Source organism: Zootoca vivipara, chromosome 4 (assembly GCF_963506605.1).
Source record: "Zootoca vivipara chromosome 4, rZooViv1.1, whole genome shotgun sequence".
NCBI classification, from domain to species: domain Eukaryota; kingdom Metazoa; phylum Chordata; class Lepidosauria; order Squamata; family Lacertidae; genus Zootoca; species Zootoca vivipara.
This window is the reverse complement of record NC_083279.1, coordinates 61,088,478-61,113,914: the sequence shown is the minus strand read 5'-3', so window position 1 is coordinate 61,113,914 and position 25,437 is coordinate 61,088,478. Positions and strand designations below refer to the sequence as shown.

The following is a 25,437-nucleotide window of genomic DNA, read 5'->3' as shown; positions in this document are numbered from 1 at the left end:
TACCTGCTGGCTGAACTGAAATGAATGAGGCAGCGGCTGTGTACTAGCACATCGCTGCATTTGCAATACAACACAAGGGTGATAATGTATTTTGCAAGATGCAAAGGGAATACTTTATTCTCTATACAACTGATTTTCTCTCTCTTCTGCTTAAGCAATGTTGGTTTATTCCATCAAATAGCAGTCTTGTAGCATTGTTTTGTCACAATGAAGGTCTCTAAAATGAGCTTAAGGAAATTCCTATTGAAATTGCATGTCCCCTCTGTGTTCATTTTTATAAATTTTGCTAGGTCCCATTAGAGGAAAATGGGTTCATTGAAAAGTCAGTGTTAACAATCTTACAATGTACATGGCATACTGTACTCATGGTGGGGAATGGTCAACCTTGGAGGGGATTGCAGAAGAGAGAGGGGAGAGCAGAGAGAGATGGTGGTTACAGACTAATCCTATGCGTGTGTACTTAGAACAGAGGTCAGCAAGGTTTATCTTGCCTGGGCTGGATCGGTCCCACGGAGATCCCTCCATGGGCCGGAATGTGCGTGCCCACGATTTCTGGTGTCTGGGCATGCACAGATGCGATTTTTGGCACCGCAGAAGCGAGTCCCCGCGTCGCGCTGTGCCAGTTTAGTGCAGCGCGCGAGCGGGCACCTCGGTTCAGGGGCGGCTCATGGGCTGGTCAAACAACCTCTGCAGGCCGCTTCTGGCCCATGGGCCTTAGGTTGCTGACTCCTGACTTAGAATAAATCCCATTTAAGGCCCAAACAGATGTGATGCTAAATTTATGAATTAAGTTAGCATGCACATTTTTAATATATATATAAATGGCAGCAACAGAGGAGCCAGAGGAGCAACAGGATTGCAGGATATGGGTAGATAGAGTTTAACCCTTCCCCCTCTAATAAAAGCTCCTCCATTCTCACCAATGGGCAGCCTATTCAGTATGCGAATAGCAGCTGGTGGGGGGGGGGAATTGTCACTGAGACGACAGCAGATGGCTGCTGCTTGATCTTCTTTGTTCTTTTTTTTTTTTGTTTCCTAAGAAAAGTGTGTTTTAAATTCATTGATGCAATTAATGTAGCATCATTCCCACAGGGCAATTCTCTGGGAATTTAGGAAGTAATATCACTGTGCTTTTGGCTTCTTCTTTGAAAAAAAAAAAAGACAAGAAAAAGAAAACACCTGTCCTCATGTAAACCTTCCAGTTATTGAATTCAACTAACTCAGCTTCCTAAAAGCAACTGAAAATGCCTATACAGTGGTACCTTGGGTTACAGATGCTAAAGGTTACAGACACTTCAGGTTACAGACTCCGCTAACCCAGAAATAGTATCTCGGGTTAAGAACTTTGCTTCAGGATGAGAACAGAAATCACAGGGTGGTGGCACAACAGCAGCAGGAGGCCCCATTAGCTAAAGTGGTACCTCACATTAAGAACAGTTTCAGGTTAAGAGCAGACCTCCAGAACAAACTAAGTTATTAACCCAAGGTACCACTGTACACATTTTGGGGGACCAATAAAACATTAACTGTTATTCTGTGCTATACCTTCAGGCACACACTTGCGCACAAATGCTTAGTACTGGATATCAGAAACTTGTTTTAAGTGTGGGACATGGAAATCTTCCTCATGTATTTCACTGAAATTAAGTCAGAAGTGCATGAGACGTACCCCCTCACCTCGGAGAATCTCTCTCTCTCTCTCTCTCTCTCTCTCTCTCTCTCTCTCTCTCTCTCTCTCTCTCTCTCTCCATTCCTTCCCTCCCTCCCTCCCTCCCTCCACACACACACACACCACAGGACCTATTTATGGGATGCTGACACAACCCCTGCACTTACACTAGGCAATAGAATTAAAGAACAACATCCCCCTCTTGCGCTCTCCTCTCTTTCCCCCCATTATATTTTTCTCCGCTTATTTGTCTGTTTTGTAACACAATAAAATATTTAATAGAAGCTATTTTAAAAAGAAGTGCATGAGATGTGAAGATATACAAATGTTTTACATTTGAAGATACATTGGACAAGTTTTCATCAATTAATTACAATCTACAATATGCCTGTACTGACCAAACAGAAGATCCAAGTGAAAAAGGCTTTTATTCATAATTATTTTTTACCTCTCTCTTGCCCAAATATATGTTTGGTTCTATGGCAAAACAATACAAATGGCAGAATGCTAATCTTTCCCTGCAGCATTACAGCAATGTCATTGGCATTAGCACACCAAAAAGCCTGTAACAATATATTATGTAGAACTCTTGAGTGACAAGCATATCATAAACCAAGAGGGAACCCCACTGCAAAAGGCAGCTGCAATGTACTCCACTTATCAAACAATATGCTGGGAAATTGGCTGTGACCTATCCGTACTGTACATTGACAAGTGTTGTGAACCTATCTTCTGCAAGGTATCTGCATAGGTGGAAAATGTGTAGTATTCTGAGAGGAAAGTGATCCCTGGGAAGCAGAAGGAATGACTTATTGAGTTAATGTTCTGTAAGATGACAACACCCTGGGAACAGAGCTGTAGCCTACAATATCTTATAAGTGACTAAATTAAATGTGAGCATTACTACAACACAGGTGGGAATGGCAAAGGAACAAAAAGCCATTTTCACATATTTAGCTCATTATAGCACATGTATCAGAGATGTAACTCCTGTGGCATAAGTCATATAACCTGTTAAAATGAATTAACAAGTACCGTCTGTGGTCAACAGCAGTGTGTGCTCAGTCTTTCCATTCTAAGCACCATTTACTAGCTTACTCCTTTCTTACAGCACATTATCTTTTTTTTCTGCTTATAAGAAACGATGCAAGGAAATGAAATGAAAAGGTGGAGGTTTTTACATAAGGTCATGACGAAAAAGCAAATGATATTGCATTTTATGTTATCGTTTTATGATGTAAAGCAATCCCTACAGAATATCCATGAAATAGGAAGTGACGGTGTTGTCTTCTGAGAAGTTAAAGAGCAGAGCAGCTCAAACTATAGGACGCCACTGTAAATTATGCTGGGATAAACTATGCTGGTGTAATTTACCCTTATTCCAAATTCTGTTCAGGAGCAGGGCTATGGTTGGCTGAGCTGGCCAGAGCCTGGCAGAGGGAAAACAAGCCTTTAAAATAGAATTTAGCTTACACAACCCTTTTTTACAGCATAACTTTTACTGGGTTGCTAAGTCAAGTGACTGAGCTGAAAGGGGTTTGGAATAAGGGCAAATTTTATTTCTTAATCTCATCCTGCCTAGTCCCATCAGTTCTATGAGGATAGAGGTTCTAAGCAAGAAGAGTTGATAAACAAACAAAAAGTCCCCATGATGTGATCTAGGTCTTTCCAATGTATATTTTGTAAGATGTCCCATGGTATAAACTGTAAGATTGGCAGGCTATTGATTCTGGATGGGGCTGTACACCTTCTGAAGGTGCAGGTGCTTGGAATTACTCCTAGATACATCTTTGCCACTTGAGGCTCAAGTCTCCTCTGTGGCTAGGGGTGTATTTTACCAGATTTGTTTGGTTCACCAGCTACAGCTGTTGCTAGACAGGGATAGCCTGACCACCACACTCCATGCATTGGCAACCTTATAGCTGGATTGCTGAAACATGCTCCGTGTGGGTCTGCCCTTGGGCCTGGTTCATGCCAGGTGGTGCAGAATGCAGTGGGCAGATTGCTGGTGTGGATAGATAGCGATAGCATGTGACACCACAGTTAAAACACCAGCTTTGGTGCCCATCACTACTGAGCTAGATTCAAGCCCTAAAAAAATTGTGACCAATTTAGGGTTTGCTTAAACACTTATATCCCAGCTCAATCACCGAGATAATCTACAGGCATGTCATCCATTGTCCCTTGAGTTGGCAAAGCTCACTTGATATAAACACAAAATAGAACCTTTGGTATCATTGGCCCAGTCCTATGAAATGGTCTGCTAATAGAGAATCAGAAAACTTTTCTGCACCACCAGGCTTATGCTAGCAAATAAGATTGGATCGTTTCCATAATGCAGGGGTTCCCAACAAAATTTGTGACAAGGACCCCCATTAATTCCTAATCCTAAAATTAAAAAGTGAGAGCCAAATTAAGAGTATTTTTATATTTTATATTTATATGTTTTTTACAGTTCTTCCTCTTCATCTGTAGGCCTTTAACGAACCACTTTTTAACCAACGGTCCATTTTTAACTACGCGAACTGTAGCTTCCGCGAAAAACAACGCTTTGTTTACAAACACTACTGTTTTGCAAAGAGGCAGCGCGCGCCAGGGAGGAGGGAGGGGAATGGAGAAGACAGGGTACCTGCGCAGTAGCGCACAAATGAAGCTGACGCGCGCAAAGCATCTTGGGGAGGTGAGCGATAGTAGAATGCGCGCGCTGCCTCTTTGCAAAACAGTAGTGTTTGTAAAGCGCCACCTAACAGCATACAGCAGAACTACTGCCTCTATCTAATTCTAGTTTTGCGCTAGACTCTGCTCATGCAGGAAGCGGCCAAAACAAAAAATCTGTTATCATACGAAATTTATTTAATATATTTTTTATTCTAATAGCATCTTGCGGACCCCTCTGGCATAGCTCGCGGACCCCTGGGGGTCCCCGGACCACCTGTTGGGAACCACTGCCATAATGAATAGCTGGTGTTCATATACTGTATATTTGATTTTTTTTGGGTCTGCACATATATAATGAACCACTTTCATTCTTTATGATATAAAGGTAAAGGTAAAGGGACCCCTGACCATTAGGTCCAGTCGTGACCGACTCTGGGGTTGCGCGCTCATCTCGCATTATTGGCCAATGGAGCCGGCGTATAGCTTCCAGGTCATGTGGCCAGCATGACAAAGCCGCTTCTGGTGAACCAGAGCAGCACACGGAAACGCCGTTTACCTTCCCGCTGTAGCGGTACCTATTTATCTACTTGCACTTTGAGGTGCTTTCGAACTGCTAGGTTGGCAGGAGCTGGGACCAAGCAACGGGAGCTCACCCCGTCACAGGGATTCGAACCGCCGACCTTCTGATCAGCAAGCCCTAGGCTCAGTGGTTTAACCACAGCGCCACCTGGGTCCTCTTTATGATATAGTGATAGATAAATATATTTTAAATAAACAATGGAATTTGGCCTTTATTATATTACCATGTCATCCACTACTGGTCAATGAAAGTCTAATCTGAATTAATATCCAATATGTGATTCCCAAGTGGGCAATATTCAAAGTCAAAGTGAAAGGGAAGCCATTGTGAAAGTCAGGTGGATAGAAAACAATGCATACCGAGAGATGGCATATCCACCCCTACTCTGAAAGAGAAATTTGTGATGGTCTCTAATGTGTAGGGGCTGGACATATTAGGAATGAGATGGACATTATTTAGACATCTTTGCATGAAGAGACGCTGGTGGTCTCAAGAAAATAGTGCCATAGTGATATATCTGGTTTCCTACGATTTGAGAATTGAGATTCTGCCCTCTTATAGATCATTTTTACTACAAAAAGGCCCCAGTAGAAAGGTAAATTTTTGGTTGTGGCACCAAATTATCTCTGTCCTGATTGAGTGGACTAGAGAATGTGTAGACATCATTTAGCTCAATATCAACATTCTGGCACTTTCTGGTGGCTGATACTTTGTGAGTGATAAACTATCCTGTCTGACCAGATTACAGGGGTGTAAAAGCAGAGAAGAAGGAAAGTTTTTTACTGATCCAAATTATCTCATCAGTATCTAGAAATGTGAAACACAAGTCTGAAGTAAACAAACATATCAGACTGTTAATTATATATCCATTTATCTGGAAGTAAGCCCTGTTGAACTAACTTGTATAGAACTGCATGGTCAGGGTTCCCAGCATGAAGTGACCAGCCATTTTAAAGAATTAGACAGTAGTAAAAATGGAATTGAGTGTCCTGTCTAAGTTATCTTAATGAGCTAGCAGCTAGATATTTTCAAGTGAGTCTACATTATATCAAGGCAGTGGGAGGTCTAAGAGAAAGAGTTCATTGAAGATTGTTATTCTTCCTTCTAAAGTGATTGTTTTCTTGTGTCTGCAAGACTCCCCTGAATTTTTTTGCAGCTAAGGAAACGTTGACAGAGTAGAATTTTCTGAACTCTTCTCATGTTTGTTAGCGTGCTAATTCAGAGGCTAGCATTATTGTTGCTCATTTGAAAAAAGCTCAACTGAGTATTGTTTCTGCTGTAAGAGAGGGAGCAAGTAGCTTTGAGGTTTGCTTTCTTGTCTTAAAAATTAGCTCTCTTACCACTGAGCTAGGCCAGGGTATTTCTTACCATACTTTCTAATTCAAAATGCTGGCCAGCTTTCTGGACATCATATTTAGTTGCTTGTTCAAAGTACTAACTGACTTACTACTGCCCAGGGTGCCAGGCTATTGCAAATCCTTCCACATCTTTCCAACAGGCTTAAGCGTGCAATGCCTGAAACAGTAAAGGCATAACTCGCCCCGCTTCCCTCTGATCTATTATCTGCAGCTGGGAATATGTGATTTTTCTTCCAACAGCTAGAATCAGGGAAATTACTTGCATCTCCTCCCTTGTATGAACTATGGTGTGAAAGCTAATGCTCAGTTCAGCCTGGCTTATTAACTAAGAATGGCAAGAATTGCTTGGTACGTCCCCCAGCTATGATGCAGGATAATGCGTATTTTCTGTATGCATATTTTGGCCATGGGAATTCAGATACATTTTAATGTTGACAAAATTAATATTTCTTTCTCCATTACTATCTTCTGATTTTGATTTAGAAATATTGCATGGCAGGAAATGTTGCAGGGGTGGGGAGAATGAGGAAATTCTCTCGAGCAGCATCCATAGTCATTTTTTCTCTTTCTTTTTCTAAATATGCTAGTATTGGTTGTATTATACATTACTCAGTGTTGGTGGATATTAAATAAAGATTAATGGTTTTAGCTGATTACTTCTGCAACGTTGCTTGGAGAAGCTTCGCGGCCAACTAATGCCATACAATTTTGACACACTCACAGATTCTAATGGAATATTTTAAGGAAAGAGCTAGATTGAGACATTATTGCAAAAGAGGTGTTAAAAATTACAGCAGCAATGTAACATGATCACTTGTGTTTCTGGCAGCAAGCAGACACAAAGAGAAAGAAATTGCAAAGCAGAGAGAAAATCAAGATTGCATTAAAAACACTATATGGTTGTTGTTTGTCAGAAGAAATTTTAACAATGTAACCATTTTAAACTGTAGTTTGTAAAAATGCTGAGTATTCAACATATTTTGTCTTGCAACATGTGCCTCAATCACTTATTCATATCCTTCAATAGGTTAATATATTGGGAACGTAATGTACATAATAAGATCTGTCCATGGTTCCTGTTAAAATATCAGCACTCCTCCAACAGGCAATGCATTATTATACATATATATTATTATATACCTAATTATCTAATCCTGATATTGTAGTTTTGAACTCTCATTCAGGAATGCTAACAATTTGATAAGCTCTCAAGGCAGATAAATCAACAGTAGAGCCATGATAAATTTCATCCAACCTTTCTTCTGAAGCCTTTGTATACTCGTGGCATCTTCTTTCCATGTTAGTTTTCCAAGTCTGCTTTCTGCAAATGCAAACTGTGAAATGGCCTTTATGTGTGAGAAGACACACAATAAGCTTTGCCTTTAATTTAAATGCATTGGCTTTAAAAGTGGCTATTGAAGCCCTTTCCTGTGTCACTACTATGATGAATATGTGTTTGTTTGTTTGGTTGGTTGGTTGGTTGGCTGGTGTGTGGGAAATGGGCCTTTCTGTGACGATGTCCAGACTATGGAATTCCCTGATTCCAGAGGTTCATTTGACCATCTTGACCTTCATTTAATGAAGACATTTTTACTGTTAGGTGGTTTTCTTTATTTTTGGTCTACCATACTGAGGTGTTTTAATGCTATTATAATGAACTGATCAAGAAGTTTTTGTCTGCTAAATTTGCCGCTGTATGAATGCTGTTTTGCTTTTCCTATTTTATTGCTTTTATGAATTTCTTTTGTAGTTTTCTTTAATGAAGAATGCTCACAGACACCGACTCAATTACTAAGTGCCCAGACAGCAGACAATGTGATCCAGTGTGCACTGGGAACAGAAAACAACCAGAGGATAGGCAAGTTTGACCAAACTGCGGGAGGCAGTGGAAGACAGGAGTGCCTGGCATGCTATGGTCCATGGGGTCACAAAGAGTCGGACACGACTAAACGACTAAACAACAACAAAGCAGTAGGTATTGCTTTGTGATTTTTCAGCGTGTAGAAAGTGTGATAAAATAGCAGCCATTTTCCTTATTGTCTCCCATGCCCATTTCCCCCCCTTTGTTTATTTTGCCTCTCTCTCTCTCTCTCTCTCTCTCTCTCTCTCTCTCTCTCTCTCTCTCTCTCTCTCTCTCTCTCCCCCTTTTCTCCCTCCTTCCCTTTCCTGCTTACTTCAAGTCTTTCTCCTTTCTTACCTTCAGTTTTTTCTCCACCTCCTAGGCAGGGATGAAGGGATACATGTGTATGTAAAAGAGGTGTGGATCGGATTTGAACTCTTAGCCTCACCACTTTGCCCTCTGTGAAAGGGATTTTTTGTGAATTGCTTTGATACCATGCATAGGCTCTGTTTCTTGGGCAAGTTAATGGACTCCGAGCGTCACCATTCTGCTTTTGGTGAAATTGACTTTTAAAGCTTGGTGTAGTGGCAGAGTTAATGACTAGTCATTTCTATGCCTGGTGCAGGTTCCAATATTTTGTGGCTTGTCTGTACTTGAGAAAACTACTGAATATCTGTTCATTAATTCTACAGTATTGCATTCTGTAAGTATGTTTTGTACCTTTACAACACAGGAGGATGGGGGGAAAAAACAGGGAGCTGGTTCTCCCTACCGTTTGACAGTTGTCCTAACCTGCAACCCCAATGGGCACCAGCTAATTCTAATGGGAATATATGTGACTTAATCTGCCAGGAAGAAGTGAAAAGGGATGTAGTGATTGCTCCACCCAGCCAGAGCAAAGAAGCAGCTACATAGGCCAAGGACATAAAAGGGTGGTGGTGGTGGTGGTGGTGGAAAAACAGAGACATATATGGAGTGAAGGAGTGACCCGACACATTTCTATCCAACCTGTGTACTTGGTATTTGTGATTGTTGGTTATCAGGTACATGCATTATTTTCACCACTGTGTGGAATTACTGTGGGAGAATTGTGCTGCAAACCCTAGGCTGGTGTGGGAAAGATGACACTGATACATAGAGCCTTGACTCTCCTCACCAGCAAAGGAATCAGAAGATGGTTAACTCATCTTCATCAAAACAAAATAAAAAAATCCTTCCAGTAGCACCTTAGAGACCAACGAAGTTTGTCATAGGTATGAGCTTTCATGTGCATGCACACTTCTTCAGATACCCATCTTCATCAGAAAGTTTTCAGCAAAGGCTAGATGGTCACCCATCTAGTGCAGTAGCAGGTTTCTTCCTCTGCAGGGATGAACTAGATGAACTTTGAGGTGCCTTCTGTCCCAATGATTTTAAGAATTGGGTTACCCACTCATAGCAGCATGAGCATTTGCTTAGAAAATTCATTTGATTACTCTTTGATTATCTACCAGGAATGGAGCAGTAACAGTTTTGCAAATCAAATCCACTTCTTTGCATGTTTAATTAACAATTGTTTCTTATAAATGAAATATGCAATTCTGAACAATACCTTTCACCTCTTTGTCATTCTTGAACCATCTGATATCTGCAGCTGGTTTGCTACCAGACGTTTTGCATGTAAGCTCCATCCTGTCACCTTCCATAACCGGTGAAATAAATCCACTAATTTGAGGAATCTCTGGAACACCTAGCAAAAAGCACAAAATTGATTTATAATGTTGATACCATACAAGTTGTTTTAAAGGCTTTTAACAGTGCAGAGAGGTAAAATGGCATTACTGATTAGTACAATTTTTATCGGTACAGACATTTATTTCAACAATATCAAGTTTAGTGACACTAATCTACCATTTTTAAAATTCAAGCACTACATATCCAACATAAGAGTTGCATAAATTTCTCCCCCACTAAACAAGCATTCTGAATCTTAGAACAATTTTTCAGACTTCCTTTTTCAGTTTTGAACCAATGGATTCCTGATTTTAAGCCTATCATTGAGAAGTAAAAGCCAAGAACATTAAATATGAGGTTTGGGGGTGAAATATGTCGATTGAAAATAAACTTTCAGAAAATTGGAGCTGGCATTTAAAAAGATCTATAGCACAGAGCCTAGGGCTTGCCAATCAGAAGGTCAGCAGTTCGAATCTCCACAATGGAGTGAGCTCTCGTTGCTCGGTCCCTGCTCCTGCCAACCTAGCAGTTCGAAAGCACATCAAAGTGCAAGTAGATAAATAGGTACCACTCTGGTGGGAAGGTAAACAGCATTTCTGTGTGCTGCTCTGGTTTGCCAGAAAGCGGCTTTGTCATGCTGGCCACATGACCTGGAAGCTGTACGCTGGCTCCCTTGGCCAGTAAAGTGAGATGAGCGCCGCAACCCCAGAGTCATCCGCGACTGGACCAAATGGTCAGGGATCCCTTTACCCTTTACCTATATTATTAACTAAGCTAATATTTTAAAGCTTTACAGTATGATTTGAGCTAGCAATACAGAAAGAAAGGCCATACAAAAGTTATACTTATTCCAGTCTAATTAGTTATAAGAAGTTAAAATTTACTGATATCCTTCTGTAGATCATAGTGTGGTTTTGATCAAACCATACAATCATAATTTATATCCTGTATAAATTATGATTTCATGGACTACATAGAAACAGTGAATTTCCATGCAGACCATGAAATTGGACTCAGTGTGCAGCTGGAGCTCAGAGACTTTTGTGCACTGTGGAAAGACAGCCAAGCAATTGAAGCAAATCTGGATGCACCAACAGGTTCAGAAGGTGATGAGGTGTGGGCCTCAGGGCAGGTGAGAGCATGTCAAGCTGAGCCCAGCACTTTCCATTTTCATTGCTTTGTCAGCAAGTAGAGCCTGTATCTACGGAGCCTTTCTATTAACTATTTGCCAGTGTGGCTTGTCTCTGCATTCTATGTTATTGTCCTAACTCCACATTTCTTGCTTTTTCGCCTCTATCCTCACTCAACTACAAATTATTACAAATAATTCCTATGTTCTCCCCCAAAGCACAATCATTTTATTAGGAGGTACTGAGATGGAGAAGAGAAGAAAACAGGGATAGAACATGAAGAAGCAGACATAGCAGTAGATGGTTTACAATTGATCAATGTTGTTGTTGTTTAGTCGTTTAGTCGTGTCCGACTCTTCGTGACCCCATGGACCATAGCACGCCAGGCACTCCTGTCTTGCACTGCCTCCCGCAGTTTGGTCAAACTCATGTTTGTAGCTTCGAGAACACTGTCCAACCATCTCGTCCTCTGTCTTCCCCTTCTCCTAGTGCCCTCAATCTTTCCCAACATCAGGGTCTTTTCCAAGGATTCTTCTCTTCTCATGAGGTGGCCAAAGTATTGGAGCCTCAGCTTCACAATCTGTCCTTCCAGGGAGCACTCAGGGCTGATTTCCTTAAGAATGGATAGGTTTGATCGTCTTGCAGTCCATGGGACTCTCAAGAGTCTCCTCCAGCACCATAATTCAAAAGCATCAATTCTTCGGCGATCAGCCTTCTTTATGGTCCAGCTCTCACTTCCATACATCACTACTGGGAAAACCATAGCTTTAACTATACGGACCGTTGTAGGCAAGGTGACGTCTCTGCTTTTTAAGATGCTGTCCAGGTTTGTCATTGCTTTTCTCCCAAGAAGCAGGCATCTTTTAATTTAGTGACTGCTGTCACCATCTGCAGTGATCAAGGAGCCCAAGAAAGTAAAATCTATCACTGCCTCCATTTCTTCCCCTTCTATTTGCCAGGAGGTGATGGGACCAGTGGCCATGATCTTGGTTTTTTTGATGTTGAGCTTCAGACCATATTTTGCACTCTCCTCTTTCACCCTCATTAAAAGGTTCTTTAATTCCTCCTCACTTTCTGCCACTAAGGTTGTGTCATCTGCATATCTGAGGTTGTTGATATTTCTTCCGGCAATCTTAATTCCGGTTTGGGATTCATCTAGTCCAGCCTTTTGCATGACGAATTCTGCATATAAGTTAAATAAGCAGGGAGACAATATACAACCTTGTCGTACTCCTTTCCCAATTTTGAACCAATCAGTTGTTCCATATCCAGTTCTAACTGTAGCTTCTTGTCCCACATAGAGATTTCTCAGGAGAGAAATTGATCAATAGCAACTATGTATTTTAGAAGGCTGGTTTGTTTATTCGCTATGCATTTGGGTGCCTCTTAATATATTGTAACCAAATTTTGCATGATGGTTCCTGAAATCAAGGAGCAGGGATTTTTCTATGGTTAGCTGTGGTTGAATGTCATTTTGAATCAAGATGATGGACTGAACATGTGGAAGCCATACTGATTTTAATGACTGATTTCAAAATTGCACTCATTGCTTGTCTTTCTTAGAAGTCCCAAGCAATGCTGGGTAAGAGGCTGCTAGCGACCTATAATCAGAGATAGGCAAATCTATTTCTGGTCTGTTAACTCTTGTAGATGTTTCATCTCCCTTCTCCATTAATATGCATTTTTAGAAAAATCCACACAAAAATAGACAGCTATATTATGATTTGCACTTTAGTCCTAGAGATGTGGATCAAGTCAGCTTGTATGAGAATTGTCAGAAACCGAATTCCTCCAGCATCCCTGTTCATAACATGGTGCCATCAGTTGTGATAGAAATGAAAGATGGATAGGAGCCTTGAGTGAAGCAAAAATGGAAAAATGGTCCCAGAGATTTTGAGACAAGGAGACAATGAAGTAATACAGATAACTAACAAAGAAAATAATAGAGTAGAAGGAAATGGCAAGGTGGGGAGATTTAGAGTGCACACACAAGACAGTCCTGAGCTATACTTTTCTTCCAGAGGTGCTGAAGAATTCTTAGTGAATATCTTCTCCAAATAAGTGGATGTTTTGATACACTCCCCACAAAAGGTGGTTATTTTTACATTCCAGAACACTAGCATCTTAGGTGCAGATAAATTTTCATAGATATCCAATTGTTAGTATTGCTCATCTATCTCTACTGAAAGGAACAACCAGTTATCTTCCTGTTGGAGAATTCCTCATACATCCCCCAAACTGTCTGAGCTAGATATTCTGTTAGACCATTGATCATCAGTTATTTGTTCAAACCCCAGACATGCTTATCAGCTCCCCAGGTAAGCATTCTGAACCATACCATGCTATTTCACATCAGTTCCTTATTCCAAGTACTGTACTAGGTATTATGCAGTGCATTGAAATTAATGCTGGACTCTTAAATTCAATGGTTCTTCAACTAAAGGAGAGATTCTGCTAGTCATTGTGCTGAGTTATTTCCTTCTAGCAGACACTACCACAGTGTTGCAAGCCCATTGTTAAAAATAGCTAATGCAGAAGATGAATGATGACAGATCAATGGCATCAGGAGACAGACAGGGATGTAAAGGAGTTTATGTGGTAAACATAGAATAGAAAAAGCATGTGATGTGATAAGCAAAAATAGGTTACAGCAAAAAGGAGGGCAGTCATGGTGAGAAATAGAAAAACAAAAACAAGATGCACTGATAATGACAGGGGAGACCACAGAGCGGCAGAGGGTAAGGTAAGGTAAGTTATAAGGCACAAGAAGTCACACAGTGCACGCTGGGCAGAGGCCAGACCTTGGTGCCAAATAACACCTTCACTATCACTTGGCCCTGTGTCTAAAATTAACCCAGACTGCATATGCCTCTTTCAGAAGCAACACACCGTCCAGTGCAGCCTTACACCACAGGAAAAAAAATACAAGCATGAAACACATCCCACCAAATGTCCACGTAAATGGATGGGGAAATTTAAAAACCAATGTAAAGATCCTGAGGTTAGAATCCTAAGAATGCTTACTAGGAAGTTAGCCTCACTGAACAGAATGGGAATTATTTCTGTGCAAATATATCAATAGTATTGCTTCACATCCTTCCATTGCCTTTTTTATCCATTCTTAACACACACAGAGATAATAATAATAATAATAATAATAATAATAATAATAATAATAATAATAATAATAATATTTATACCCCACCCATCTGGCTGGGTTCCCCCAGCCACTCTGGGCGGCTTCCAACAAAATATTAAAATGTAGTGATAAGGGCAACACTATTTTAAGAATCTTGTTTATGTAATTCATTGACTCTTTATCACTGGACAGAAGTCAGATATAATTTACAATGCACCTCACTTTATCATTCAGCTTTTTAAAAACAACAACACTTATATCTAAATTCATAGGTGGCTGATTAGGCCTGAGCAATAGTCAACACATGAAAGAAACAGCAGAGTTTTTTCAATGCATTAATTCTCTCCAAGATGTGTGATATGTTCTCCTTAATAATACCCCTAACATTAAAATCTAATAATTTAAAAGACTGAAACGGGAACTGATATATACAGACATTTCCTATCTTATTAAAAAGATGGCACGAACGAATTACAGGAAAATAGATTTTGTAAACTGATTTGATAATTGCCCCTACATTACGAAAAAAGAGAGAGAAAAACTACAGCTTGACAAATGCCTTTTATAACATTGCTTTCCCTAAAATAAAAAAGATAGTGGGGGCATATTACACACTGAGTTTAAACGGCCACCTGTTTATTATTATTATTATTATTATTATTATTATTATTATTATTATTATTATTATCTTAAGGTATGCTTCTTTAGATAGAAAACTGACCTGCGTTTGTCTTTATCCTGGAATACTCTGTTCTGAGTTGGTTCCCCCTCCCCTTTAACGTCAAACAGGTAAAATAGTCTCAGTGGAACTAGCAGAGGCACATATTTCATATCCTAGGCACAAAAGCAATTCCCTGGCTGGATTAAGTTTAATATTACTGGCACACAGAACATTTTACATCAGCCTTATTAAATTCAACTCTCACCTTACTATATACAAAGAGTCAAAAGCAGAGAAAAAACAGAAAAAAGGGACGAGTAAGAAAAGGTAAGAAGAGCATGTCAAACTCAGGGGGCAACTACAAGATCCAGAAACCCCCATGCACAACAGCAGCCTATATATAAACTGCTATATGCAAAGTTCTCCCCCTGTCCCTGAGCAGATGGTCAGCACTGGCAACTCTGACAGTGTATATTGGAGGTGGGGAGGTACCTGCAATTATCACCCTCATTCTCCATAGATGCCATCAGTCCAATGGTATACATGCAGTGCAGGATTAACACACACACAGCTTGCTTTCAAGCACATAGTGTTCCATCCAAAAGGGTAGTTCATTGACAGACATTTTATATCATAGGTAGAATAGCCTGGCTGGATTAGCGTGACAATTTTTTATAACGTATTAGCCACATAGAGGTGTGTGTGGTGTGTGTGTGTGTGTGGACACAAACATTCATAGATTCTTATGCATCTTGATGCCTCAACTATTTCCTGGGTCACTTCCCAAGTCTTTTGCTTTATAGCTTTTCTTTAAGTGTTAAAAAAGGTGGAATATTTAGAAGTTAAAGAAGCTGACCATCACTGTGGAAATGCGAACTTCTGTTAAAGTAGAAAGGGAGCAAGGAATAAAATAGATGGTCTTAGTGCCTTTTCATTAGATTTCTTTCCCTGTGCACTATATAGTATTATTGTAAGAAAAAGAGCACATATAACAAACAAATAAACAAACAAACAAACTCCTTGGTCCTTGGACTGTACAGTGTATCTGTACAGTGGACTGTACTTGGACTGTACAGTGTTTTCTGTATCAACCCAGATTACGAGATACTGCAACAAAACTGCAGTTTTACAGATTCTGAAAGGCAGTGAAAGATGAATGCATGAGTCACTTGCATTTCTTTTCTGAGCAATGTGTGTTAACTTAGGACACACCCTTATACCACGTCAGACTATTTGTCCATTTAGCCTAACATTGTATACTCTTGACTTTCAGCAATTATTGAGAATCTTTCATTTCATCATCTAATCATGCTGTATCTTCATATTACCTGATCCTTTTAACTAAAGACATTAGGGACTGAACCTAGAAACTTCTGCATGCAGAGCAGGTGTTCTGCTGTTGGGTTATGGTCCCTACCTATCCTTCAAATGAAAAGATAAATGGGTTTCTAAAGCTATTCTATTTGTTATCCAACAATGTTAGTCCAGATGTGTTGGAGTACAGCTTCCACCAGCCCAGCAAGCATGGCCAATTATGAGGAATGATGGGAGTTTAAGTCTACAGCATCAGGAGGAGACCACATTGACTATGCCAGTTTAGGAGATTCACTAATTTGTCATTTGCACACTGCCCAGAAGCTACAGTAGTCAAAATCTAATTTTCACTACAGATAATCTCAGTATAAAGCAATAATAGCCACTGTGTCTACTCAATATACAAGGCTGGTCCAGACATAACATTAAAATATAGTTTAGCATTACAAGAATGAGCCTAGCCTATCTCCAAGCTAGTGTACTTCACTTTTCTACCTAGTGCAGCTGCAAAGAGGAGTTTGGGAGCCACGTCACCTGAACTTGGACAAAGTAAGTATGATTAGTAGAAGCAAGTTAACTCAAGGCATAGTTTATCAAGTTAGCTTGTTCTCACTAAATTTAGTTAAAATAAACCACAGTTTTTGATTCAGATGACTTGCTGTGGTTAGCTTCCAAACTCCTCCTTACAACCTTGTCTGAAAGTAGGTAAATGAGACCAGGCTCATTTTTGTAGCAATATATCATGGTTTAGCACAACATTTGAATGCAGCCATATTTTGCAGAATCCTCTGAAGTTCATAAGAAGCTATATAAGTTATCTTGTCAACGGTTTTCTCTTTGGTATTCTCAACCTGTTATGCTTACCCAGAACGGTGAGGAAAGCCTTGGAAGTCTTGACAGGCATAGTAAATAAAGAACAGGTGTATTGCCCTTCATCTGACAGTGACACATCAGTGACTCTGATGGTTAGTTCATGCCATGAAGCTCGAAGCAGCTCAATCCTATTGTCCCTCAAAGCTGTAAGGCAAAAATAAAACATATATTCAAAATATTTCATAAATAAACATTGTAATACCATCTTCAATGTAGCAGGTTTAATGTGAAGTTGTAGAAATATGTTAGGCACAGGGTTTTTTAAAAAGTAATTTCACACCATTTATACCACAGAGTTTTACAAATGCTCTGTTTGGAAAATATCAGACAAGACAAATGAAATATTGCTTTAATATCAAAATACAAAACAAGAAGAAATCAAAAGCTGCAATTTTGCAAAATAGTCTTCTTTGTAGGTAACCTGAATGGATTATTACCACAGAACAAATCACCACATACTTTGCATTGAGTGATACACAACAGCAATGGCTGGTGTTCATCTCACTTGTATTGTCTAGAATTTTTTTATGTGTCTGGGAGAGTTTCTTTTCACAAATCAGTTCAGTTTAAAAACACACAACCCAAACCTATAGTTTAGCTAGTTTTGCACTCCGGGTCCACTATATTCAATTGTTTTCCCCTGAAAGCAGATCATGGGGCTGTATGCTTGGCTCAAGCATTAGTACAAGATTACATCATATATCTTGAAACAACAACAATATTGCTTTCCCTTATTTATTAGTGTGTATATGTGTCACTTGCCAACTTACATGTTAATCACCCAAAATGGTGAGCTGATAGAAACGAATTGCTAGAGAATAGTTTTTTGAGCCCTTGAGACCACTCTTTAGTGTTTTGGGGCCTCAGGAATTGGGTGGTGGTGGTGGTGATGGTAGGGATACACTTTCCCAGGATCCAGAGGTCATAAGGAGTCCCAGCCACATTTATAGGCTCACTACCATAAGAAAAAATTCAGCCTAAATTATAAACCCATGCTTGAGGATTATTAAAATATATTTCCCCATGTCTATGAGGAACATAGTTATAAACTGTTGCATTTCTTTTAATTTTCTGAAACAAATTCGAGGAGAAGATAAGTGTGGCAGATGAGTAGGAGCAGGAAGATAGGACAAGCAGAGATATCTGAATGTGCACCGAGGTACATGATTATTCCCACTGACATAGATGGAGGATGGTTCTTCTTGAAAGTGTATACAGTCATACCTCGGGTTACAGACGCTTCAGGTTGCTTCCTGCGCCGAACCCGGAAGTACCTGAACGGGTTACTTCTGGGTTTTGGCACTCACGCATGCGCAGAAGCGCCGGATTGCGACCCACACATGTGCAGACATGGCGCTGCGGGTTGCGAACGTGCCTCCTGCATGGATCACGTTTTCAACCCAAGCGTCCACTGTACTGAGTTGCTTTTATTGTATGTTGTGTTTTAAATTGTTGTGGCCCAGCCTTGTGACTCAGGTGTGATGAGGGGCAGGATATAAATATTAAAGAAAACACACACACACACACACACACACACAAAATAATAATAAATACTTGCATAGGTTTCTTTGATTCAGACAATCTCACCAATGCATGGATATTGAGGGTAGTACCAGGGGAAGCCACATGTCCTTGGGAGTATGGGGTAGGGAATAGTGTGTTTCCCCCTTTCATACAAGTAATATGTGAAGGGGGGTACAGTCAGGGAGCAAAATGTGAGCTGGCTGGTAGATTGTACGTGCAAATCTTCAGGGAATTTGCTTGCTGCCTGGTAGTTGTGTCTGCTGTTTACATCCACACATGATCTACTTGTATATTTGAAAATAAAGCAAATGTTACAACCATGTTTTCAGTCTTCAGGGCTCTCACTGAAATGAACTGAAGTTTAAGGAGCTCTAGCCTTGGATGTTTTCTTCACTTAGGGAAGTGGGGAGTGTATCTGTGTTGTCTATACGTGAAGTGAATGCCATCTTATGTGAATCAATAATATCAAGCAGCTCCTGGTCAACCTCCAGTGGTAGAAGTTCCACATTTTCATACTTGCAACACACCTGTATAAATGGTGGTGCTTCTGAGATTTCCCTACACCTGTCAACTGTAGTGCCACAAAACCTGGCAAGACTGCAGTCCCACCCTCAGAAAGCAGTTGTTGGCCATCTACCACTGTCAAAGATGGACTGCTGCCGCATGTGGAGGGTAGCAGGGCATTGCCCACTTCACAGTAAGTTCTGCCTTGCATATAAACCACTGGGAAACTGATGCACCCATTACTCCTCCTACACACTAAATATTGTTTTAATAAAATGCATAAATCACTTCCTCAAGAATTCCCCAGGCAAATACATACTGGAAGAAGACAAGTCATCAGAAAAATGAGATACGACAGGGAAGAGGTCTTTTTTAAAAAAAATAAAGAATCTCTTAAAAATATCAAATTCAAAATGATATATTTTTGTTTTGGTAAGGAAATAAATTAAGAGAAAATAAGGGAAAATGTTAAATGAATATTTGGGAGAACTAGAGCTGAAGAACTGCGCAAAATGTTAATAAATTCTCCACTCTGGAGATGTTGTATTTTCCCAGCTATATACAAACCCTTGCAATCTTTCCTTCCATTCTACTGGGGAAGGGAGGCAACTGAATCAATCTCTCAGACAGTTCTACTAATAAAATAGCAGCCAAGATACATAGCATGAGAGAGCATATAGAAAATAAATTATTTTAGTGCTCTCAACACATGTGATCAATCTTGATCATGTCCACTTCTGTGCTGAGATAGACAATTTCATGAATGAATCGGGTAATCAAAGACATAAGCACCCCCCCCTAATATGAAACAGTGCTAAATAGAGCAATATAGAAAGGGAATTGTTGATTAGCCCTGAAGGAATAAGTTTAGCAGCTGTGACTACAACAACTACTACAAAAAAGTGACTACAACAATGACCATCCAGCTGAAAAGCTTTTTCTACCTCAGGCTGTTAACATTTATCTGTGATCAACAACGAAAAGAAGCAAGCTAATATGAATGGACGTAATATATAATGAGATTCTTAAAACTGAGGTATGCTACAAAAACAAAAAACCATTTCTGACATACTAGTTCTAATTTATTATTTGATGTCATTACAGTAGTTGTGCCTCCTAATTGGGTTGCCCAGATATCATAAAACAAAAATAAATGCTAATTTGGCAGGTACTTAAGTCTCTTTCCCTTCATTTTACTTAAGCTTGATTAGCTAGTTGCAGGGTTACACCCATCATTTCTATCCAATGAAGAAAGCTGTATCATCTTGGTTTCCCTCCTCTGCAGACATTCCAGGTTGTCAACATCCTTCTTAAACTGTGGCGCCCAGAATTGGACACAGTATTCCAGGTGTGGTCTGACTGAGGCAGCATAGAGTGGTACTAGAAAAGCCTGTGGTGTGTGCTTGCTTGCATGTGTGTGAGTGTGAAGTGCCCATGACAGTTTCTGCAGTTTGCAAATGTGCCCTTGGGCCCAAAAAGTTAGCTGACCTTTGCTCAAAATGAATCTCCAGAAATTTCCATGCTAGTTACCTATGCTGAAAAAGACTGTAGCTGCTTCTTCTAAAATGTTTTGCACAAAGACTGTAGCTATATTAATAAATGTATTTATGACCACTAATTGAAAGAAGACAAATAGTTCCTGGTGAATATTTCCAGTTTATGGGGGGCGGGGGGCAGCGAGAATTGATTTCTGGAGTATCAACTACATACAATCCATAATAGATGTGAGGATCCATTTTTTTGGGGGGGGGGATTAAGGAAAACAATCTTTAAAGATAAATAGCAGCCTAAACCAGACCTGACAGACTTGACTGATGACATAATACCCTCTTCCTCTTGTGGTGGTGACACAAAAATGCCAAAGGACACAAAACTGTCAGTCTTCTTGTTTATTTTCTATCTTAGACTAATAAAAGGATGTGTGTGATTGACAGAAGACAGAGATGGGCATGGACCCAGGCACACAGTGTGCACTTTTGTTTGAAAAATGTATTGATGTTTTGAGGGTTGTGATATTTATTATTGCCTTTTTCTACCCCATCTTTGCTTTCCTTTAACAACAATTTTTCAGATGCTATCTTAGTGATTATTAAATCCTCATTGTTAATAATAACTGGCACTACTTTATTAACAATTTGGACAACTGTGTGGTGCTAGAACTGTATGGCAATTAAAAATACTGAAATAAGGATCATTACTCTTTAAGCTTCCTCAAACTATAAATTACCTTTTGATCAAAAGGTAAATAATTATCTTGGCAAACAAAGTTTTGCCATATCAGCACCTCACCAAAAGAAAAGGTAGGAAGAAAGAAAAAAAGGGCAATGTTTATTTTTGTTCTAGAAAAAAATAGTGGAATATAATTCAACATTTAGGGGTTCTTAACAATGCAGTGAAAAATATAATTGTTCTACAAAATGCAGAGAGGCTACAATCCTATGCAGAAATAAGCTCTGTGGAAATAAGCCTAGGGCTTGCCGATCAGAAGGTCGGCGGTTCGAATCCCCGTGACGGGGTGAGCTCCTGTTGCTTGGTCCCAGCTCCTCCCAACCTAGCATTTCGAAAGCACGTCAAAGTGCAAGTAGATAAATAGGTACCAATACAGCGGGAAGGTAAATGGTGTTTCCGTGTGCTGCTCTGGTTTGCCAGAAGTGGATTTGTCATGCTGGTCACATGCTCTGGAAGCTGTACGCCGGCTCCCTCGGCCAATAACGCGAGATGAGCACCACAACCCCAATCGGTCACGACTGGACTTAATGGTTAGGGTTCCCTTTACCTTTACCCTTTAAACCAAAATAGTCTTACTTCCAAGTAAAAACGCACAGGATTGCTATGCAAAGCAACACTAAGTTCCATGACAAATTACTGTGCAAGCTGTTTTGTAGAATACCGATAATAGTTTATAAAGCATTACACATTTTGACTGTGAAGCTGGAATGGCAAAACCCAAATAATAAGACTATGTATTGTGGAAAAGCACACATTAATTTATTTTAGTCTATGAACCTTCAGCATGATCTTGCGATTTAGAATACAATTGGGCTAGTGATGATTAGGATTGGCAGCCAGCCAGACTTACTGTGTTTGCTGCTGGTGATTGGGCTACCATTGCATTTGCACTAAGGTCACATGAAGATGCTAGTTAAGTGCTAACTGATAGCTACAAGGGTCATATGACTTCTGTTTCTTATTTCAGCAGGAATTGCAGATGATCTTGAAAGTCAATATAAGGCTTGAGTAATATGCCACAAAAATGTGTCTTATGTCTATCAGCATGGATAGCTCAGTGATTTAAATGATTTTTGTTCTTCTGTAAATCTTAGGTGGTTACTCTGGGTATGTTGATACACCCCTTTTCTTTCTGAGGGACTCCATTTTTGGAAAATCACATTGGCACAGGGGCACTATTAGGGGGGGGGAGTACATTGTCAAATCAGATTTAACTTTGACTTGTGATGTCATCACATTTACTAATGCCCACCCTGACGACCTGTGAATTCAGCCTGTAATAGCAATCGTATCAAACATATAATTTAAAAGGCACAGATGCCAAGATGTCCAAATTACCAAATCATATGCCCATTTTTTTGTATGCAGACTCTCAACTACCTCCAGGCAAAGTCCATTTAATGGACAGTTGTGTGAGTGTAGGTCGGTGGAAACAAGTGAGAGACATAGATTACAAGTTCCATTTGAAATATGAATCCTAGGAAACTGCTTATCCTCACTAAGGCAAATTCCCAGTCTGTGTAATGAGAATATTTACTTTGTGCCTAGGGGTATCACAGGATTTAATTGACTAATGCTTGCTTGCAAAGGTCACAGTAAGTGCTGAATCTGTGAAAGAAGTAGAAATACAACTAAAAAATATGAAGCGCTTAGGGACACAAGGCTTTGGAAAGATGCAGAAGTAACCAAATGTAAATGGTGTTCATTCTGAACACTGAATTGTACTGTCTAGTATGCCACATTCAGCTGTTTGTTGCATAAACTTGCACTTTGTTCTATGGGCGTAGGCAGGGGGGGCAGTTGCCCCCCTAGAAGCAGGGCCGCTGGCCAGCCTGCCCCGCTGCCTGCCGCCACTCCTTTTCTTTTACGCGCCCCACAGCCAGCCGGGGAGAAGGGAGACGTTCCTTCTAGCAGGCTGGCTGTGAGGCGGGCAGAGGGAAAGCCCCAGAGCCGCGCACAGCATTTGGCCAACTTTCCCTCTGCCCGCCCCACCACAGCCAGCCAGGGAGAAGGGAAACGTCCCTTCTAGCTGGCTGGCTGTGGGGCGGGTGGAGGGAAAGCCCCAGAGCTGGCTGGCTTTTCTTCCACCCGCCCCACAGCCAGCCGGCTAGAAGGGACGTCTCCCTTCTCCCTGGCTTGCTGTGGGGCTGGTTTTCCTTCCACCCGCCCCGGCGATCATGGAGGGGGAGGAGGGGATCGGAACAGCCCGATTTCAGGCTGATCCTGGCACCCCCTCGCCCCTGCCGATCGTGGAGGGGGAGGAGGGGGTCGGAGCAGCCCGATTGTGGGCTGATCCTGGTGCCCCCTCGCCCCTGCCAATCGTGGAGGGGGAGAAGGGGTCGGAGCAGCCAGATTTCGGGCTGATCCTGGCACCCCCTCACCCCTGCCGGTCGAGTAGGGGGAGGAATAGCCCGATTTTGGGCTGATCCTGGCGCCCCCTCACCCCTTAACGACCATGGCTTGCCTTGCCCCCCCCCCCTAGTTTTCATCCTGGGTACGCCCCTGCTTTGTTCAGCTGTTAAAATTTATAAAAAAGTTGCCCATGTGTCTAGCTGCTTCTTCTTGTACTCATGGTCACCCAAGACCCTCTTTTGTTGCATCTGAAGAGAAGAATCAGATCAGTTATCCATCCCATGTGAGTTCTGGGTCACAGGTGCTATCTAAGCAGTTGGGAATAAACCCATAGAGAACTGACAAACATGAATAGTTGCATTTATAATTTTAAAAAAGAAAAGAAAAACAGCAGTTGCATAGCTTTAAGTGTCCTATAAGTAAGCCTCTATAGATGCAGCGGTTTATACTGCAATTATGTAGAAGTAAGAATACAAATAGTACAGGAAACATAGAGTTGCTACCGGTAGTAGCAGCTATCATTATTTCAAATTTTGCACCAGTTTTCTGTGCTAGTTGCCTTTTATTTGTCTCCTCATGAATTCTAATATGTCACGTTTATATAATAATTTTCTTGTAATGTACAGGCACTGCATCATCAACTTGACAAATTAGCTATTCAGTTTTCTGACTATGTTTTAATAGCATTAAGATATTTAATAGTGGAGCACTGCATTGCTGTTAGTGCATCATTTCAGTGGCTGAAATTATTTGTTCCTTGGCAACGTGACACAGTAAACAAGTTGAACTAAGGTTCAGTAACGTACACCCTACCATGTCTTATTGCTTAAGTAATATACAAAAGCTGTCTAGCCGGTGAACACAACAGCAGGTTAAAAAAATGACATTCAACTCACATATTTCAGATAATAACACAGCATTTCATTATAATTTCAGGTGCAGGAGCCTGCCAACATTTCAGCCACCTGGCCTTTCTGAGGGCACTATACAAGTAAAATATGTGAATGAAAGATGTGACCTGAATACATTTACCTTTTTATTTGCTGTATTCAGCTTTCGCTAAGCTAAAGGCTCTTTACTAGAGGGTGTGATATATATATATATATATATATATATATATATATATATATATATATATATATAGAGAGAGAGAGAGAGAGAGAGAGAGAGAGAGAGAGAGAGATCATTCCTACAGTGTGAGGCTATGTTTATGCATTGAAAGTTTGCAACTAAAAGAATCTTAAAATAGATTCTACATTGGTATACTGTACAGACACCCATATTTAGAAAGCCGTAGTTTAGCTAAATAAAAGGCACTGATCTCTCTCTCTCTCTCTCTCTCTCTCTCTCTCCATCCTTTTCTATCTCTAATCAAATTTAATTTAGATCAGTAGCTTTCAACCAGTGTACCATGGCACCCTGGGTTGCTTTGAATGATGGTAAGGGGTGTGGCAGGCAACACTGGCCTCTGTCCCTCTTTCCTTCCCTCCCTTCCTCTGATGCCCTTTCGTTTTTCTGCTGCTGCCTCCAAAGGTAAGATGCTGGCCTCACTTTCACCTTTGGCCAGTCTAACAGACTAAGGCCGAGGGCATCATTGAAAGTTTCTATTTTTAGATCATTGAAAGTTTCCATGTTGTATCTATTCTTTATAAGCGCAACAGCTGCAAATGTCTTTCTAGAGAATCTTCCTGTTTGTTTATTCCCTCTGATGTATATAAATTTACCCAATTCTATTGTCTCTGAAATTTCCCTTAACAAACCATTCCTTTAGGAAGGCACAGAACACTGCCTTTTTTGCCACCAACACACAGGAAGCTATCTTATACCAAGTCCTCAAACAACAATTGGAGCATACAGTAATTCAGATGTAACGTTAAGCAAAACCATGGCTGG

The 25,437-nt window shown here is 40.5% G+C and overlaps 1 protein-coding gene across 2 annotated transcripts in view; it reads right to left on the bottom strand.

The window, feature by feature from the left end:
• CADM2 (cell adhesion molecule 2) overlaps positions 1 to 25,437 on the bottom strand; it is a 354,958-nt gene that overhangs the window by 103,792 nt on the left and 225,729 nt on the right. For both annotated transcript variants that reach the window (XM_035116024.2, XM_060273644.1), the window contains exons 3-4: positions 16,927 to 17,079; positions 9,697 to 9,834 (exon numbers count right to left, since the gene is read on the bottom strand). In XM_035116024.2, coding sequence (XP_034971915.1) covers positions 9,697 to 9,834; positions 16,927 to 17,079 — 291 coding nt within the window. The remainder of the gene's footprint in view (positions 1 to 9,696; positions 9,835 to 16,926; positions 17,080 to 25,437) is intronic.